The sequence below is a fragment of the Lepisosteus platostomus genome, chromosome 1, assembly GCF_059453375.1.
Source record: "Lepisosteus platostomus isolate fLepPlt1 chromosome 1, fLepPlt1.hap1, whole genome shotgun sequence".
In the NCBI taxonomy this organism is placed as follows: domain Eukaryota; kingdom Metazoa; phylum Chordata; class Actinopteri; order Semionotiformes; family Lepisosteidae; genus Lepisosteus; species Lepisosteus platostomus.
In genome coordinates, this window is record NC_142611.1 from 51,508,903 (window position 1) to 51,526,471 (window position 17,569).

General features: G+C 41.2%; 1 protein-coding gene across 2 annotated transcripts; it reads left to right on the top strand.

Moving 5' to 3' along the window:
* The first annotated feature begins 280 nt into the window (after positions 1-280).
* Positions 281-16,015, top strand: rest (RE1-silencing transcription factor). 2 transcript variants are annotated; one of them, XM_088631635.1, is made up of 4 exons: positions 281-434; positions 5,091-5,949; positions 8,443-8,526; positions 9,351-16,015. In XM_088631635.1, the coding sequence occupies exons 2-4, from the start codon at positions 5,097-5,099 to the stop codon at positions 11,657-11,659; spliced, it is 3,246 nt and encodes a 1,081-aa protein (XP_088487761.1). In that variant the 5' UTR covers positions 281-434; positions 5,091-5,096; the 3' UTR covers positions 11,660-16,015. The 2 variants fall into 2 exon arrangements, with proteins under 2 accessions (XP_088487761.1, XP_088487764.1); XM_088631638.1 differs by lacking the exon at positions 281-434 and adding an exon at positions 507-650.
* Positions 16,016-17,569: the final 1,554 nt, after the last annotated feature.

Sequence of the window (17,569 nt, forward strand, 5' to 3'; positions counted from 1 at the left end):
CTGAGATCTCCTGGTTTAGAAGCAAGCCTGTGCTATTTACTCCTGAAAAAGATAAAGACGACGACTTCGCAATTTTGGAATATGGTCTGCCTTGTTAATAAATGCGGCATTGAATGAAACCGCACTTTCAGAATTCATACTTTAGATAAATACTGTATTTGTTTTTCTTCTTCCATTAACTGCTATTATTAGGATTGCGTTCATTGAGGTTCCAGGACTGCAAGAGAAATCCACTCGTTTCAACACAGAACTTCAACTCAGCGCTGTGCGACTCAGTCCTGGGCAGAAACGCGAGTACGCGCTGACGTCAGCCATCCCCACGAACAGAGCGATGTGCTGGAATGTGGGGACTTGTTACTCCTGGAACAAATTCGTTTCAAATAAGTTGAAAAATATAGCTTTCGATTTGCAAGAAAAGAAGAAAGTGGCTTAAGGTAAGTGGAAAAAGAGAGGCGAACTCGTCGGCTCTGCGGGCATGTGGCCGGGAATTTCCAGACCGAAAACTTTGAGAAACTGTTTTAAAAATGGAGGGGGTTTTCGCTCGCTGAAAAGGGAGAGGCGCTGTCCAGGGCTGATTCAATAAAGCGCAGAGCTCGGGTTTCAGCACGGAGATCAGGACCACGGCTAACACACATACAAAAAAGTTTGAGGTACGGCTTTAATGGGCACTTATCAACTGCGGATGTAGCTTGTGATCAGCACGTTTAACTTAAAATGGACGATGTTTTCCACTTTCTTTGTTTAATTTAGTAGAAAAAGTTGTCCTGTTTTCTCAGTTTCCGGAAAGGGCATGTTTACTTTGCTAAGTTTTTGAGAGAAGTGTTGGGGCCTTGAACGTAGTTGGACAGCGATTTTTCCTCTCGCGTTTCCTGCATTGGAGTATAAATGCTTTATTTACGAAAGCATTTTTGCACATCGTAACTGTTCACGTCAGTGTTTTTATTGGATCTCGAGTTAATTTGTTGCCTTCCTTAAGGTTGATAGAGTAAAATAGGAGGCAAAAGTTTGACCTTCTGTTTTTACGAGGGGGAAGTGTGCTCTTCACTTCGGTTTTGCTAAAATGGTTTCTTGCACACTTAAGTGCGAACTCAGGCGCTTTGCTTTACTTGTAAATCGAGTTGCATATTCACGAATCTGTAACACGTAATATGTAAAGAAACTTGATGGTTTTGGAGGAAGAAAAATAAAAGAAATGTAACTATTCCCCTTTTCAGTGCTTAGGTAGCAAACGTGAGCTCGTCATCAGGTGACTTCATAAAGCTGTATATTTCTTACTTACACGGTACATCAGAGAGCTTGTAGTTGGTGGGGCTGTTTGGAATGTTATAAAATGGCCGAACGCAAATTTCTAAGCATGCAAACGCGGAGGCCTAAGTTTTTTACAGTTTGAAGAACAGACTTGATTGTACTTATGTTAACTTGATGCAGCATGTTTTTGTTTTATAATTCACTTTCTTTCACACTTTGTTTGAATGGGACGAGCCGACATACTGCTTCCTTTTAGGTACCCCAAAGTTTGCCAATAAAGAGAGTCGAGAAATGCCTTTTAGATTTTTGGAAATAAGTAAAACTTATTTCGTGCTTCTCTAATGAAGGGTTCACGGAAGGAATTAAACGCCTCATGCCGAAAGAAGCTGGGACATAGGTCACAGTCCTTGATTCCCATACTGTATACCTAAGAGCTGACGATCCGTAGGTGTCTTAATAGCCTTAAGTAAAATTTCCATTAAAGGTCATTCTTAAGCTTTGGATAAATCAAGTTAGATAACGGATAGATTATATTTTAATTTACCATCTGTTATGATGGCTCCTCTTGTTACATGTCATGTTTCCATAAAAGTGTCTACATGTAGAAGATGCCCATTTTGGCCCACTGCGGTTGTATAGCTGTTAAAAGGTAATTGGTTTGAGAATGTCACGAGCTGTTTTTTTTTTAAGAATCCAGGATGAAATCTTGAAAAAAATGGCTGAGTAGCTATTTCCGAACTTCCACAATTCGCATTTTGCACTTATTTTTCTGTGACTGGAAACCTTACCAGTGTGTTGGTCCCTTCATGAGCTGGCAGAGTCTTAAATATTTCATTTACACAAACTCAGATCGGTGGTGTCCATACAATGAAGGCTTAGGTGTGAAAGGTGTGCTTTCTGCATTCTTCTGAGCTTGTGTCATCTTGTGCATTGTTCCAGTTTTATTACAGTTTAAAGGCTATTCTGATTTCGGTCTTCAAACTGGCCATGACCGCTTTAATTTATAATGCTGTCCAATTAACCTTGTGCTTTTATTCAACATTTTTGGATGAGGTGTTGGTCTTTCCTTTTTCCTTACGATTCTGTGCCTGGGGTTAAATATTAGGCCTGAGTGGCGTTTTTTCCCCATTGTTTTTGTTGTGCAGAATTGCAGAACTGTCAGAAATGAGAAACAGTCATAGGAACCTATGAAAAACCTAATCTTTTTTGGTATTTAGTTGCTAATTTATCTGTGGATGTCAGCCATCTCAATTTGGCTTCAACAACATGGTTAATAGGTTAATCTGGACTCTCATAATCCTGTATGTAAATAAAAGTGCCTCTTAGCCTTGGTTTTGAAGGAAACAAAAAATAAAAGTGCCATGAATATCCTCTGGTTCATGATTCACTCCTGATTTTGTACAAGGCTCTTATGTAGGCTTTGTCGGTGCCTTTGGGGATTTTGAATATTTGAATCAGGTCCTATCATGGTCTTCTGTGTTTAAGAATAAACAGATTTATTTCTTAATGCCTGTGAGAGTAGCAAATTCCTGTGAGACTGGGAATGTATCTGGTTGGTCTTCTTTGGAGTGATTCCAGAGAAACTGTCTTTTTTTTATAATGTGGTGATCAAATTTGTGTGCTATATTCAAAATTAGGCCTTACTAAATTGTAAAAACATTCTCCCATTGATTTCAATTCTATGGTTTTAATGATGTATCGATGGACAATCGAGAAGTCTGCAGTGGTTGTCCAGTGTGCATTCAGAGGCCTAGTTTTGGAACGTTTAACAGATGTACTCATAGTGGCATGATTGTGTGTCATCCCTTCTTACAACCACAAACATTATTCTTAGTTTATGACAGCTCACAACCACAAAATCGTATCTTTTGGTTGATCTTGGTTTTGTTTTAGAGGTTTTGGTATAAGCCTTTAAAATCTCTTTTCGTCATGAGAAATCAATCAAATTTAAAAGACAGAATTTACATTTTCTTTCCAAGGTGAAGGAACTGTAGTCTCCTTCGTTAAATGTTTTTTTTTTCAATTCTGAAACACTTTAAAGTGTTTGAATCTTGAGGAGAAATAGGATTTTATTTTTATTATTGTCATAATGAAAAGAGTGCCATAAAAGCTGCTCTTAACTTTAAACGCTTTGCTAGTAAGCCAAGCCATTGACTTAGTTAATGTATTAGCCACATTGCAACTGACTCCAAATATTTGAGCATGTTTTGCCTTGGCACCTGGGATATCATTGGCTGGTGAATGCTGGGGGATCACGTGACTGTCACAGTTGACTGCTCTTGGCCTCTCCTGGTAGAAACAGTCCATGCACCAGTGGGAATGAGAGGCTCTAGCCTCTTGCCAGCTCTAGGAATGCAGTAAGGAGAAAGCTAATGGCTGATAGACATGGCAATGCATGAGCAAGACCTCTGAAGAGGCTTCATAGTACTTTGTAGAAGCTGGTGGTAAAAATAGTACTGTTGGGGTCAGAACAACCAGAATGTTTGTATTTCTATTTTTCAGTACCTGTGTTCTGTGTGTGTAAGTAATTTTGTAGACTTTCTTGTGCTGTGAGTGAAGAAAGACTTTTCAGTAAGAATAAAAAAAGCAACAGCATTTGCAATTATTTGCCAAGTGTGTTTAATTATTACTAAAACCAGACAGTTGGTAAGTGAATTAATCAAATGACAGAGGTAATGGGGATGATAGCCCAGTCGCCTTTCTTCTGAAGCGGAGTTCACGAAACCTTATCTTTACAAGAATCCAGTTACACTGCAATTCAAACTCCTTCTCATGTCCAAAGAAGTTGGCCTAGGCTTGTGGGAAACGAGCCACCATTTTTCTCTGTAGTCATTGTTGGTAACTCCAGTAGCTCCTCAACTTGTTGTCATGAAACTGAACACACTGTAGCACCACATTTCTGTGATTTAACCGAGGGCTTTTCATAACAGCTTCTTACCTTATTTCCTAATTATGGCAGATCTTGGAGCTAAGCAAGACTGGGATGGTTTGTACTGGGTCAAGGGAAACTGGGCTGCTGCTTTTAAGGGGGTGCTGCGAACCAGTAGGTGGTATTTTTCTCTTTGGTCCACAATTTCCAAACCTATTCCACAAAGTGGTGACCAGGGTACACTGCTGAGCAGTTCAACTCTGCTGTGAAACCCAGGGCCTGCCTGCTTGGTCAGGAATGATCCAGTGGCACTATGTGAAAGAATAAGGCTGCTAACCCTGATGTGCTGGCTAAATTTGTCTTTGGAATATTCTTCCTGACCTTATTAAAAATGCAGGCTTGTGTCGATGTTTTTAAATCACACCTAGAAATGGCCTTTAATTCATACTCTCTCAATTTCGCATTTATACATGGATTAGCTGTATTTTCTATGCACTGTGCTTTTTATGTGTATAAGTTATGCAAGGTATCTTAAGAGTGTTCTGGATTGGATCGGTATTAAGTGTTCTAGCTCTGAGAGCATGGATAAAAATAAAATCCCCAGACCTTGTAACTAGTGTTACTGCAAACCTGTGGTGAAACATGTGAACAGACCGGCACACAGCAGGGCTCAACAGAATAAAACTGATGGATAAATCAATAAAGAATAACATGGATTGATCATTTCCACTGTCAGGCCTGCTTAAGGCAAGCCGGCGAAGTGTTTTTTTACTTCTCCAACCAGAGTGGTTGTTTTAGCTGTGGGTGTGGTGGTACTGCGGGGGGGGGAAATACCACTTCTGTAAGTGACAAAACCGGTCACTTTACTGTGGGAGGGCTCCAGTTCTGTTTGCTGTCGAAGCGCAAAAAAGGGAGGAGTCTAACCAGGACATGCAGCATCATCTGTAAAGTCTCTATATTTTTTGTGTTTCAGGACAGCATGGCTGCTCAGACTGTGCACCCCATTGGAGCCAACATGTTCTCATCTCCGGGGGGCATGCCCCTGAGTGGGGAGGGACACGGGCTGACCGAGCTGTCCAGGACCGAGATGGCGGCGCCTCAGCTGGTCATGCTGGCCAACGTGGCCCTGACCTCGGAGGTCAGCGGCTGCGAGTACATGATGGAGGAAAAACAGATGGTGGAGCTGAAGACCGTGGGCAGCACCTTCTCGGACAGCGAGGAGGAAAACCTGCTCAGGTGCGACTACGAGAACCAGCTGGAGATGCCCGTGGGGTTTTACGCCGAAACCTCCCAGGGGACGGGCTCCGACGAAGAGGTCCTGCCCAGCGCCCCCGTGTTCTGCCATTCGCCCCCGGGGGCCAAGAGGAAGCGGGGCCACCGCTGCGTGGAAGCGCCCAAGAAGAAGAAGCCTTTCCACTGCAAGCCCTGCCAGTACCAGGCGGAGTGCGAGGAGGAGTTCGTGCACCACATCCGCGTGCACAGCGCCAAAAAGCTGATCGTCGTCGGGAGGGCAGAGAACGAGGAGCAGCTGAAGGAGGCGGCGGAGAGCACGGAGGGGGTGGTCTACAACAAGGGCGTGATCCGCTGCGAGCGCTGCGGCTACAACACCAACCGGTACGACCACTACATGGCGCACCTCAAGCACCACAAGAAGGAGGGCGACAGCCAGCGGGTGTACAAGTGCACCATCTGCACCTACACCACCGTCAGCCAGTATCACTGGAAGAAGCACCTGAGGAACCACTTCCCCAGCAAGCTCTACACCTGCTCCCAGTGCTGCTACTTCTCGGACCGCAAGAACAACTACGTGCAGCACATCCGCACCCACACAGGTACTGGGCATCGGGCACTTCTGACCTGCACTGACTGACTGTGACCTGCATCGCACTGACTGGCTATTACTGGCTGTGATAGCCTCTCTATACTAGGGTGTTGTGGTCGTGGGAGTTTCTGTAGGGAACCTAAAAGGCATCCTCTCATTTTCTGTGCTCTGTATGATCTGGCTTTAAAATGTGAAAAACAAAGAAATAGCTGCAGCTCTGACTCAGAACCCCACATTCTGTTTGGAGAACATGGTGGGGAGTACACAGCAGGGAAATATCAGTACAAGTGTCCCGGAACAAGTCCCTCTCGTCAGTTTTTGTTTGTTTCTAAAAACGGTGAAACAGCTTTCCGAACTAAAAGTATGACCAGCTTAAATAATTGGCGTATCAAAAACAGAAAACAGAATTGCCGTGACCGTAGGGGCAGATCCCCATTTTGTGCAAAATTTCACGTTTGCCATTCTGTTCCAGGTCAGCAGGTCTCGTATGAGCAAAAAAAGGCGTAGAGAGTAAAACAATTATTTTTTTAAGGACATTTTTTGAAAGGATTTAGATCACTTTTTTTAAAAAAAGCAACATTAAGAATGCAGCTTTGTTGAACAGTGTTCGTGAACTTCTAAGTGAAAGGAATTAACATTTTAATTAATTATAATAATAATTACTTACACTTACATATTTTGAGCAAAGAGCAACTGTGCTGTGCATATTTTGTTTCATTTTATTTTTAGTACAAAGGAAGTTGCCTGCAAAATCAGAGTCCTAGAAACCCCTATGTAAAATTTAATTCCATTCTCTCTTGAAGATACAGTTGCCCTTACTCAAACACTCTCCTGCTTTTCTCATTGTTTGAGGGTGTGAGATCGTTATAGCCTCTCTGTTCTTTGCTGACACATGCAGCACTGACTGGATCTGTTCAATAGCCTATTGTGATGTAAAATTCTACAACAGAAGACCTTCCCTCAAAACAACAAACAGCAAAGACAACAGTGCTTCAGTTAGACTGCTCTTGAACAAACAGGGGTTTAAATGGGGCTGTAAACCATAGAAATGGGTGTCATTAAAAACTCTGGAAGAAAACTGCAGGATACATCATGTACCAGCTGTTGAAAATGGTCTTGTTCATTATATGTGAAAGCTGTTCAATGAATAGAAGAAAAACCTCAGCCAGCTTGTGAACTTGTTCCAGAGGGATAATCTATTCTTTGCACTTGCACTCTGTGTTGCTTTGTGTGTGGACTGTGTGTAGAAAGAAATTCTCCATAAGTATTCTCCAAATGTATTCTTAATATTGACAAACTAACTGAAAGTGAATATAAAAGAAAATGCATGTTCAGATGCAGGCATATCAGCATTTCATGTCAACATTTTTGATTTACCATGATAATGTATGAAGCAGAATCCTAAATATATCTTTGTAAAAAAGAATTATATAGTTCTAAATGCAATACATACTCTTTGAATTTCTTTTTACTCTGTATGTAAATACTAAATTAAATCCTGTAATGTTCTTGGTCATCTGGTAGTTTCACAAACTTCACAATGTTTACAAAAACTTCCAGAGGTTGCCTTGATTGAATTTCTTCTTACTCTGTACGTAAACACTAAATTAAATCCTGTAACATTCTCAGTCATCTGGTAGTTTCACAAACTTGTTTACGGAACCTTCTGGAAGTCACTTTGATTGCCAGTAGGTAGTAAGGGAGGCTGAATACTCAGCCCATGTCATTGTGTGGAAAGCCAGAGAACTGTCCAACGATCTAAGGTAAAAATATTCTGATCTTCAAGAGCTCTAATGAGGAATATAAAAGGAGACTAAGCCAACCAGGTTTTTCATTTTGGGTTCTGTCATCGAGAAGTTCAAGACTTAATGCAATAGCTGCTCCTCCGCTGGGAGGAAGGCATTTGAAAGCTCTACCCAAACAGAGGTCAGGAAGGAGATTTGAAGGATAACTCACACTCAAGGCAGCAGCCAGGAACCTTACAAAAATCTTTAAAATTACAAAAAGAAAGGAAATTGTTGACAAACAGCAACTAGTTCACCCCCAAGACGAATGGGACCACATGACTACACACATGGAGTGTGTGGACTCTCCTGGAGTGGGGGTAATACAGAATAGTAACGCTGTTGTTGAAAATCAACACTGTCCCTTTTGTGAATAAATGAAATGGATCTGTTGTTCTTAGTTTACATCGTCTGGTCCTGGTTAGAAAGGAGAAAGAGCTGCATTGCAAATTTAACCAGGATATGGACTTCACAGTAAGAGAATACAGCACATGCTTTAAAGGCAATCACCAGATCTTTTAAAATCTTACAGAGCACACCTCCTTGTACTCAAAGCCAAAGGAGATTTCACAAAGTACTGATTGCCAAGATTGTGGCTAGTTAAACACCATTAACTACCATCTGGCTTTTGACTTTTCATTTTGAAGAGGACACATTAACTAACTGGTTGTCATCTTATTTTGGAGATTATATTTGTTTTTGTTTTTCTTATTATTTAGGAGAACGTCCTTTCCGGTGTCCTTACTGCAAGTATTCAAGCTCCCAGAAAACCCACCTGACCAGACACATGCGAACACATTCAGGTAAGTGTCTGCCTCTTATCTTTTAAGAGCAGTTCACAAGATGGGTATAAAGTCCCCAGGGACTTGGAGTTTGACCTTGGACCCCTAGAGGTTTTTTTTCTCTTTACTAAGGAGTTTTTGGTTCCTCTCCTCTGTTGTCTTCTGGTCTGTTCTGTTGTGTATTCACAACATGTATGGTTACTTGCTTTGATAAGCGCCTTGGGGCAACCTTGTTGTGAAAGGTGCTATATAACAATCAATTGAATTGAATGTTTGCAGTGTGGGGATATACAGCAGTGTGGCTATTGGCTAGTTTTGAGAAAACTGGTGGGCAGGGCAGCGTCAAAATTAAATGGTAAATCTCAAGATCCTATTGCTAAGACTTTTGTCATATTTTTTATGTAATTGTTAGTGTAGCATGTCAACCAAATATTATTAGGTTTAATGCTTGCATACATTGCAAAACAAAAGCATGGTCTGTGTAGGGAATATTAACTGTATATCACTTGGGACTTAAGTTTAAGAATTTTTTCTTCACAATGTTCATTTCCATTTTTTGTCGCATTCAATGCATTCAATGGAGCAGTTGGTTTGGATACCCTTCTCAAATTAAAACAGTAAGCCATCAGGTAATGGTATGTATGTTTGTGCTTCGTGTTTTTGATAAGTGCTTGATCGCCGGTAATTGGTTGAATTTATTTTCTGGATTTTCATATGTAACTGTTTTTCTTAAGCATGGGATCATGATTTATAAGCATCTCTGTCATAGAAATAGTATTTTGTGTTGCCATGGAAGGTATGGGTTTCCCATATAATGTTTATTTTTTATTTTTTTCTGATAACAGGTGAGAAGCCCTTTAAATGCGAGAGTTGCTGCTACGTCGCCGCTAACCAGCACGAAGTCACGCGTCATGCCAGACAGGTTCACGACGGACCCAAGCCCTTGAGCTGCCCTCATTGTGACTACAAAACGGCGGATCGCAGCAACTACAAAAAGCACGTGGAACTCCACGTCAATCCCAGGCAGTTCCTGTGCCCTGTCTGTAACTACGCCGCTTCCAAGAAGTGCAACCTGCAGTACCACATCAAGTCCAGGCACCCTCACTGCACTGAAATCACTATGGACGTGTCCAGAGTGAAGCTGCGCAGCAAACGGACTGGACCTGGGGCTGCTTACTACCAGGCAACAGGCAGTCCTCAGTATGCTGTGACTGGGCAAGAAGAAGAACCGAAACGCGTGGGCCAGGAGAAAAAATCTGAGAAACAAGAAAAGAGCGAGGGCGAGAAGCAGGCGAACACAGGTGCGTTGAATCTCACGACCGCCAAAACTGTGAAGCCCAGCTCAGAATCAGTTAAGGAGAAGCAGCAGAAGGAAAAGGGCCTCAAGAAGGGAGAGGAGGGCTCCGATAAGGAGAACACGGAAAAGAAAGAGAAAGTTCAGGGGTGCACAGACAAGGAAGAGAGAGCGGAGAAAACTACAGGAAAGGAGACTGTGGAGAAGAGTACAGGACAGGCTGCGGACAGGCCCGAGAAAGCAGAAAAGAGCTTGGAGAAAACGGCGAGAGCGGAAAGTAATATAAAAAGGGCAGAGAACGGTGCTGATAAGCTGGTAAAGAAGAAAGAGAAAGAAGCCAAGAAAACGGCTGAAGCGGCCAAACCTGCAGACAAGGCGCCGAAGACGAGGCCCAAAAGAGAAAGGAACCCAGCAAAAACGAACGTCAGTGCTGAAAAGCCTAGCAAGACTGCAGAGAGAGTGAACAAGAACCCGGAGAAGGCAGTTAAAGGCGCAACAAAGAAGTCTGCGAAACTGACCAAAATGGAGAAAGCAGATAGCGAGAAGGCCCGTGAGGGTTCGGACACCACAGAAAAGGGTTCAGAGAAGCTGCCCAAGACCAAAGCAGGGAAGAGAAAAGCAGAGGCGATGGAACCTGCGCCAGCGAAAGAGAACTCTGAGCATCCTGCTTGTGTGGAAAAAAAGAAGAAGAAAATGAAGGGCAAGGACAAAAGTTCCAAGAAAAGTAGCATCCTCAGAAAGAAGCACAAAAAGCTGAAGAATTGCAAGTCATCAAAAAGCAAAGGTAAGCTGGGTAAGAAAGCAGACTGGCCCACCACTGTCAAACTGAAAAAGAAAACTACAAAGACCAAAAATGAGAAGAGCAAGACAGCTGTGGAAGAGCCAGCCACACAGGAGGAGAAAAGTGACGCTAATGACTCTCGGGATCCCTTACAAAATGAGGATTATCCAGTCACAGAGATCCAGCTGGTGATTGTTGAGGAGGAGGAGCACCTGGCTTCTGAAAAGGTAGACAGCTCCCCAGTGGACAGCTGTACTGAGGAGGCCACTGCTGATGGGCGGGAAGATGGTACTGGTCATGGACGGGAAGAGGCCATGGCTGATGGGCAGGAAGAGTCCACTGGTCATGGGCAGGAAGATGGCACAGCTGATGGGGAAGAAGAGGGCTCTGCTGATGGGGAGGGAGAGGGCTCTGCTGATGGGGAAGAAGAGGGCTCTGCTGATGGGGAGGGAGAGGGTTCTGCTGAAGGAAAGAAACAGGATGGAGACGAGAATGAGGAACAAAGCAATAGGAGCACAGAAGACAGTGATGTTGGGAATGTGGAGATTGACAAAAGCAAAACCTTGTCGGAGCTTCCTCATGAGCAAAAGCAGCTTCCTGAGGAAACCGGGACAGAACGAGAACTGGGGGATGACACAAGTGAACCAAAGGACACATCTGAAAGCATTAGCTCCAGCAGCCAGCAAATCCAGCCCTGTACAGAGGAGACCACAGGGCCCAAGAAAGCCGCAGACCAAGACCGTTTGCCCCCTCTCGAGCTTCCCGCAGTCGGCAACAAACCCCACGCCGAAACCGTGGACACGGAGGAAGACGAAGGCATCCACAGCCACGACGGCAGTGACCTCAGCGATAGTGTTTCCGAGGGGAGTGACGACTCGGGATTAAATGGGGTGGGAGCAGCTGCGGAAGCTGCCAGTACTGCCATGAAGGCCAGCGACCCAGAGCCGAGGCAAGCTTCCAAGAGTTTCACTTGCATCTTCTGCGACCGCGTGTTTTCAGCTGAAGGGGAATACAGGAGGCACCTGAACCGACACTTGGTTAATGTGTACTATCTGGAGAACGCAGCAGAGGACAGCTGAACAGAAGCAGAGCGGTCGGCGATCTGGAATTGCTTTCATAAGCCGCAGATTTGTATCTCAAGTAGCAATCATCAGTGGTGTCTTGTTGTTGCATTACTCCTTGAGGCTTCCTTGATATTATCAGTCATATATGTGTAATTTGTATTTTTGAAGGCCATACATTTTTCATTTTTGTAATCTCTTCAGTGTCAAGGTTTATCGTATGAACATGAAAAATGATCTGGCTTTGCGTAAGGTGTATCTCAAGGCATATTATTGTTCTCAACCTGCTGTGAGTGTTGATTGAGATTAATGTATAATACAAAGCTTTATTGCGTTTCTAGAAAATGTGAGGCTAGCTTTACAGACTGCAAGTTGGAATGTGGAATTCTACAACCAGGAGTCTTATTTTTCTTCTTTCATATCTGGTGAGGCCTTTTTTTGTGTATTCATCCACATCCTGTTGGTAAATAGAGGAGTTGGTTCATTTTTGTGACATGGAAGTCTAGGGAATCCTTGCAGGGACAGCTTTGCCTTGTGTAGTATTTCAGAAGACGGCCCTCTTTTGAAAGCGTGAGGCATTGTTACTTTAGATGGCTCTGAAAAAGGGAGCCGACTATATTCTGAAAGGTGAATTTATAGAGTAGGGGCTTTCCAGACTTCATACATCCCAGGACGTTTTTTTTTTAAATCACCTCAAGTTGACAGATTTTTCTTCAGAAAAAAACACTGCTTTTAGCCTCCATGTTTCTTGCAGCAGTGTACAAACCTTCATTAGTTATAGCTCTTCAGAAAAAAATTCAAAACTAGTGCTTTGAATAATCATAAAAAGAGTCTGTCCAACAAATAAGCATAGTTTATGCTTTATGAAAAGTATCATTATTATAATTAAGTAATGTACCAAAGATGCCCTTTGTCCTTCCCGAGTAAGAGGAATAATAAGACAGACACAGCTGCCCAAGCCATGCAGTTGTGAGAAGTGCATACACTCATTTTGTATTAGTTATTCCCATCTGCTCCTGGCTGTATCTGACACTTTACACTTTCTTTTCTGTAGATGTGGAATAAAATGCTTTTAGGTACTCCAGGTTACTGGAAGTCTAAATGAAGGAGACTAAAAGCTATATGATTTTTTTTAAAAGCATGCACTTTGTAAAAAAAAAAATTGTAATCCCTTTGATTTTTTTTCCTTCCTGTGACCTGCAATTGCAATACAGCATCACAAAAACATTCACTGGTTGTGTACAGCGCTTACGGCCTTGCACACCATCTTAAAGCTATGCATTGGAGCAAGGACAAAAATAGACTTTTCGAAACTTTGTGTTTTATTAGTTACCAGGTTTTATATTTCTTTTGGAACTTCTGTATATATATGTCTATCAAAACCTAAATCATAGGTAGTCAGTAGGTTTTTAAATTGTAAATTCTTGAAATATTTATAAGGATGGGTGTATGTACCTTGGAGTATTTAGTAAATGGTTTTCATCGCTATCACCTGGCTGCAAGAAGTGTTATCCTGGTATTTTACAGTGTAGAAATTAATGACTACAACAGCTTTATTGTCCTAATAGTAGGAAAATCCCCCTTATTGAAACATTTCATTCTGAAATACTGTAATATTTATGTATTAAATTCTGTTGATATTCACTTTTTCCTGGGCTTTTCTGTCTTAATAGCTAATCATGCTCCTGGTTGTGTTTAATTTGTGTAGTTTGATTGTGACGTACACAGTTCAGTGCACCATTGTGGGATCCCTGACAGAGGCAGTTTCAAATTATACGTCTCCCTTGACAACTGAGCCAGTTTTGCCTGTAAATATTTTTCTGAAACAATGCTACAGGAAACAAACGGTAGACTGTTCAATAAACTGCTTACATCTGCACTTGGTGATGAGTTGGAAGTACATCTAATTTTCTCTAAATTCTGGTAATTCACGGCACATTTGTCTCTTGTGGCCCTGTGTGCAAATGATATTTGTAGTTGTCCTGGTCAAACTATGGACTCTCGGTCAAAAGGTGAAACTGGAGAATGAAACATGGGACAACTGATCCAAGACTGTTGGTGTGAGCTGTACCCACAGGTCACCTGGCATCACCTGATGCTTCAAAAGAGGCTGATCTGGCCAGGGTGGCCTGTAAATGCTTGTAGTTATCAGTTTGTGTGGTGGCAACATGTAGATGGAGGGGTAGAAAGTGAAGAAAAATAAGGTAAATGCAGAGACCTCGACGGAAGATTCAGTTATACTTCGATTTGAACACAATAGATGAAGTCCAAAGATCTTATATATATATAGTATATTTGTTGTAAAGAAAGGAGTCTTTGTAAAATTTGACCTCTTTTCTGTAATGCCTTTGACAATCAGTCTTTAATCTAGTTTGTAAACAGATTTGTGCTTTGAGCAATTAAGCAGGTTTTAAAGAAAGTTGGACCTATTTCGGTCAATAGGTTTGTTTAGAAAATTCTTTATTTTTATAACAGATTGTCCTGCTTCTCAATAAAGTAATGGCTTTTGCCTTCCCCTTTTCTGGTTTAAGAAATTAAATCTTTCATTGACATGAAAGTATGATGGTACAGGTTTTGAACAGTGTATGATCTTCAACACCTTATGCTTTTCAGTCATGCAGTGTTTTTTTTTTACTGACATTTTCAGAGTTGTTTAAATGTAGAACTGTTTTATTTTCTAGTGATGCTCTGTAATTATCACTCGAAACTTTTTTTTTAACGCGAGAGTTGGTTTGGATGAAGAGAAAAAATCTGCATTTTTATAGACGTGGATTTTTCTATCCTCTCTGCCACAGTCCAGGATTCATGGAACAGCAGCTGAGTTCTGTTTAAGATTTCATATCGTCATGTGGCAACATGTAAAACAACTGTACAGAAATGAGCTGAATCACTGTATACTGTAATTTCACATAAAAGAACTGAAGACCACAAACTGTGACCATCCATCAGAGTACTTGAGGGAAAAATGAAACATCGGTAAGCCTGTGACTCTCAGGCTGAGGCAATGTCACAAATTAACTATTGAGGTGTTACTATTTGACACTATATGATTTTAAGGGCTACATGACGGATCAAAACTCTGTGGCTCTGCAGCTTTGTAAATTGTTGACACTTGTACACATTGTTTTGCCTGCATCCAGACTGAACAGATTGGTTTATTGGTTAAGTCAGCAGTGTTGTATTTGATTTAATTGACTATTTTCCTCACTTTAAGAGCAAATCAATGTATTCTGAATAATTTCATACACAAATATCAATTCAAATTGAATCCAGTGTTATGTTCTGCCCACACATATCATGGGTTTACTGTCCCTGAGCATTAAGCTGTTTTTCCATGTTTGCACACAAATGACCTAAATTGTCATTCAGTTTGGTATAGCTTTATCTGATTTTTTTTTGTCTGGATGTACATTATGTAATACGTTGTACTGCCAGACTGCTGATTATGTTGAGCAACCTATACACATTCTTTTGCATATCCAGTGCAATATTGCCTGTTCAAATAAAACCAAAGTATGTATAGGACTCTTATGAACTACTGTGCATTCTTAGTTCCCCTGTCTAAAAATATTGGGCACAGGGAAAATGATGTTCCTTTCAATTGCTATATGTCTGAATTGAAAATGCACTCATTCTGGGTGGTTAGATTGCAAATTGTGGTATCTATATGTGTAAGTGTTATATAAAACTGGAAATGATTATTCTCTATGTACATTCGTTTATCTATAGTCATTAGGTCATTTCTTAAGATAGACACTGTAACTGTCCAATGCATGTATCATTAATTGTACTCGGTTATATGTAATTTGTTGTTTGTACTATGTAGTAAATAACACGGTATCCCTTTTTTTAGTAGGGGCTGTTGGGCTCATTAAACCATTACTGGACTAGCAAAGGAAAAATAAAGCATTTATGTTTGAAGAAAGATGTGCTGCATACTGACATCTAGCAGTTGGGCCAAGATTAGCTTGTTTCATTTTCTTGTTTGTCCATAGAGAATGAATTTTCCCCAATTTGCATTGTCAGAGCATCTTTTTTTATTAATGATGCTTCATTTATAGACCACAAACTCCAGCTACCAATTTCACTTTACAGAAAGTGAAATAAGTAATTAAGGGGTGTATTATTACAGAACTGTACATTACTGCTATAAGTGGTAAGAACACAGATTATATCAAGAGATGTTAAAAGTGTAATGAGTGTTGAATTGATAGCATCTTTAACACCTCTCTCTATAATATGCACCAATAATAATGAGCTGTTATTGAAAGAAGGGGATACTGAGTCATTTGCTTGACTTTGATCCAGTGTATATGAACTGCTCCCAAGCTGTAGAAAAACACTGTAGAATTTTTCAATAAAAATTTAAGTTGACTTTTTTTGTCAAATTGATTTATTTTGAACATAAATTTTGAAGATAATCAAAGTAAGATTTCCACTAATTAAATCAAGGGTGAAGACAGACCACGTGGTATTTTAATGACCAAATATAAATCAATTGCACAGGCTAAAAATTGGCAGGGATTTTTCCACTTTTTTTGTCTCCTTGTCATGATTCTGAGTTCCAGTTCATAGTATCTTAGTATCAACAGTATTTTTGTTCTTGCATAGTAATGTAATAAAAACTATAATTTCCTGTTTTAAAAATGCAAGGTTTTTTATTTTAAATTTTGAAACTGATTAATTGGAGAGCAAGAACAATTGAGGATTACATCTTTTTGAACAAAACCCTGGAATTATACCTGCAGCAGAGATCTCCACTCCCAGTCTGGAAGAGCCCTTATCCTGTTACTCTTACAGGCCTCCCTTATTTGACTGTTATTTAAAGATGAGGATCACGTGTTTAGTTATTCAGTTCTGCAAGTAATGTTTTAATGAAGGGAACGCTCCTCCTTGAGAAATAAAGGTATTCTGATTCTTGTTACAAAATATCTCTAAATGATACATGAACATACCCCCTGCTAAACTGATCATAGTTTAACCGTTTCAAGCCTTGGGCAGCTGATAATTTAAAATCCATGTACATATTGCCGGACAGGAGTTCTGAAGGACCAGCGTGAAGACCCTTGATCCATACATTTCACTTTAAGAATGGTGTTTTTATCTGGCAAGTAATAAGTAACATATAAAGTGGCTTCAAGCTGACAATCAGTGTTATTAAATCAGCTGAAGTGATTCAATTCAATTAATAACTGCCGAAGTGTAAGATCAGATCATTTTCTTAGCCATATACAATTTCCTGTATTAGGAATTTGTCTTTTCGCATACCCCAGCTTGCTCTCCATCAGACACACAGGCAGGGAGAGAGAAGCTTGGGGTCAGAGCGCAAGGTCAGCCATTGTACAGCACCCCTGGAGCAGTTGAGGTTAAGGGCCTTGCTCAGGAGCCCAACAGAGTAGGATTCCTCTGCCGGCTGTGGGATTTGAACTGGCAACCTTCCAGCCACAGGCGCAGAGCCACCGCTCCGCCCTGTCTAAAGCATTAACATTGCAAAACAATTAAGAGGTGTATGAATTTGATGGTCCTATGTTCTCATACAGCTGCCTGTCACAACAAGAGCAGGGATAAATCTTAAGTTGCCATCGTTGTGTTCAGCTGGAAGGCAGTGGTCAGAGAGAGTGTCTTCCTGCCCCTGGGTGTGGGGTTCTACCCCAGGGGAGCAAGTCTGCAACTGGTAGATGAGCAGGGAAGAATATATGAAAGGAGGTAAAAAGAGTGATGAAGAGGGGAAAGAAGGATCTATAAACGGTTCCAATGAGGAATCAGGAATGTTTCACTAAGTAACTGCATGAAGAGGAGGAGATGCAGGGGAAAAGCAAGACAAAATATTTAGCAAGGTGCAGGGTTTTGGATAAGTTGGAAGAGTACCAGGCAGCTGAGAGGGATGAATAGAAGAGTCATAGGAGAAGGTATACAAGGCATAAGAGA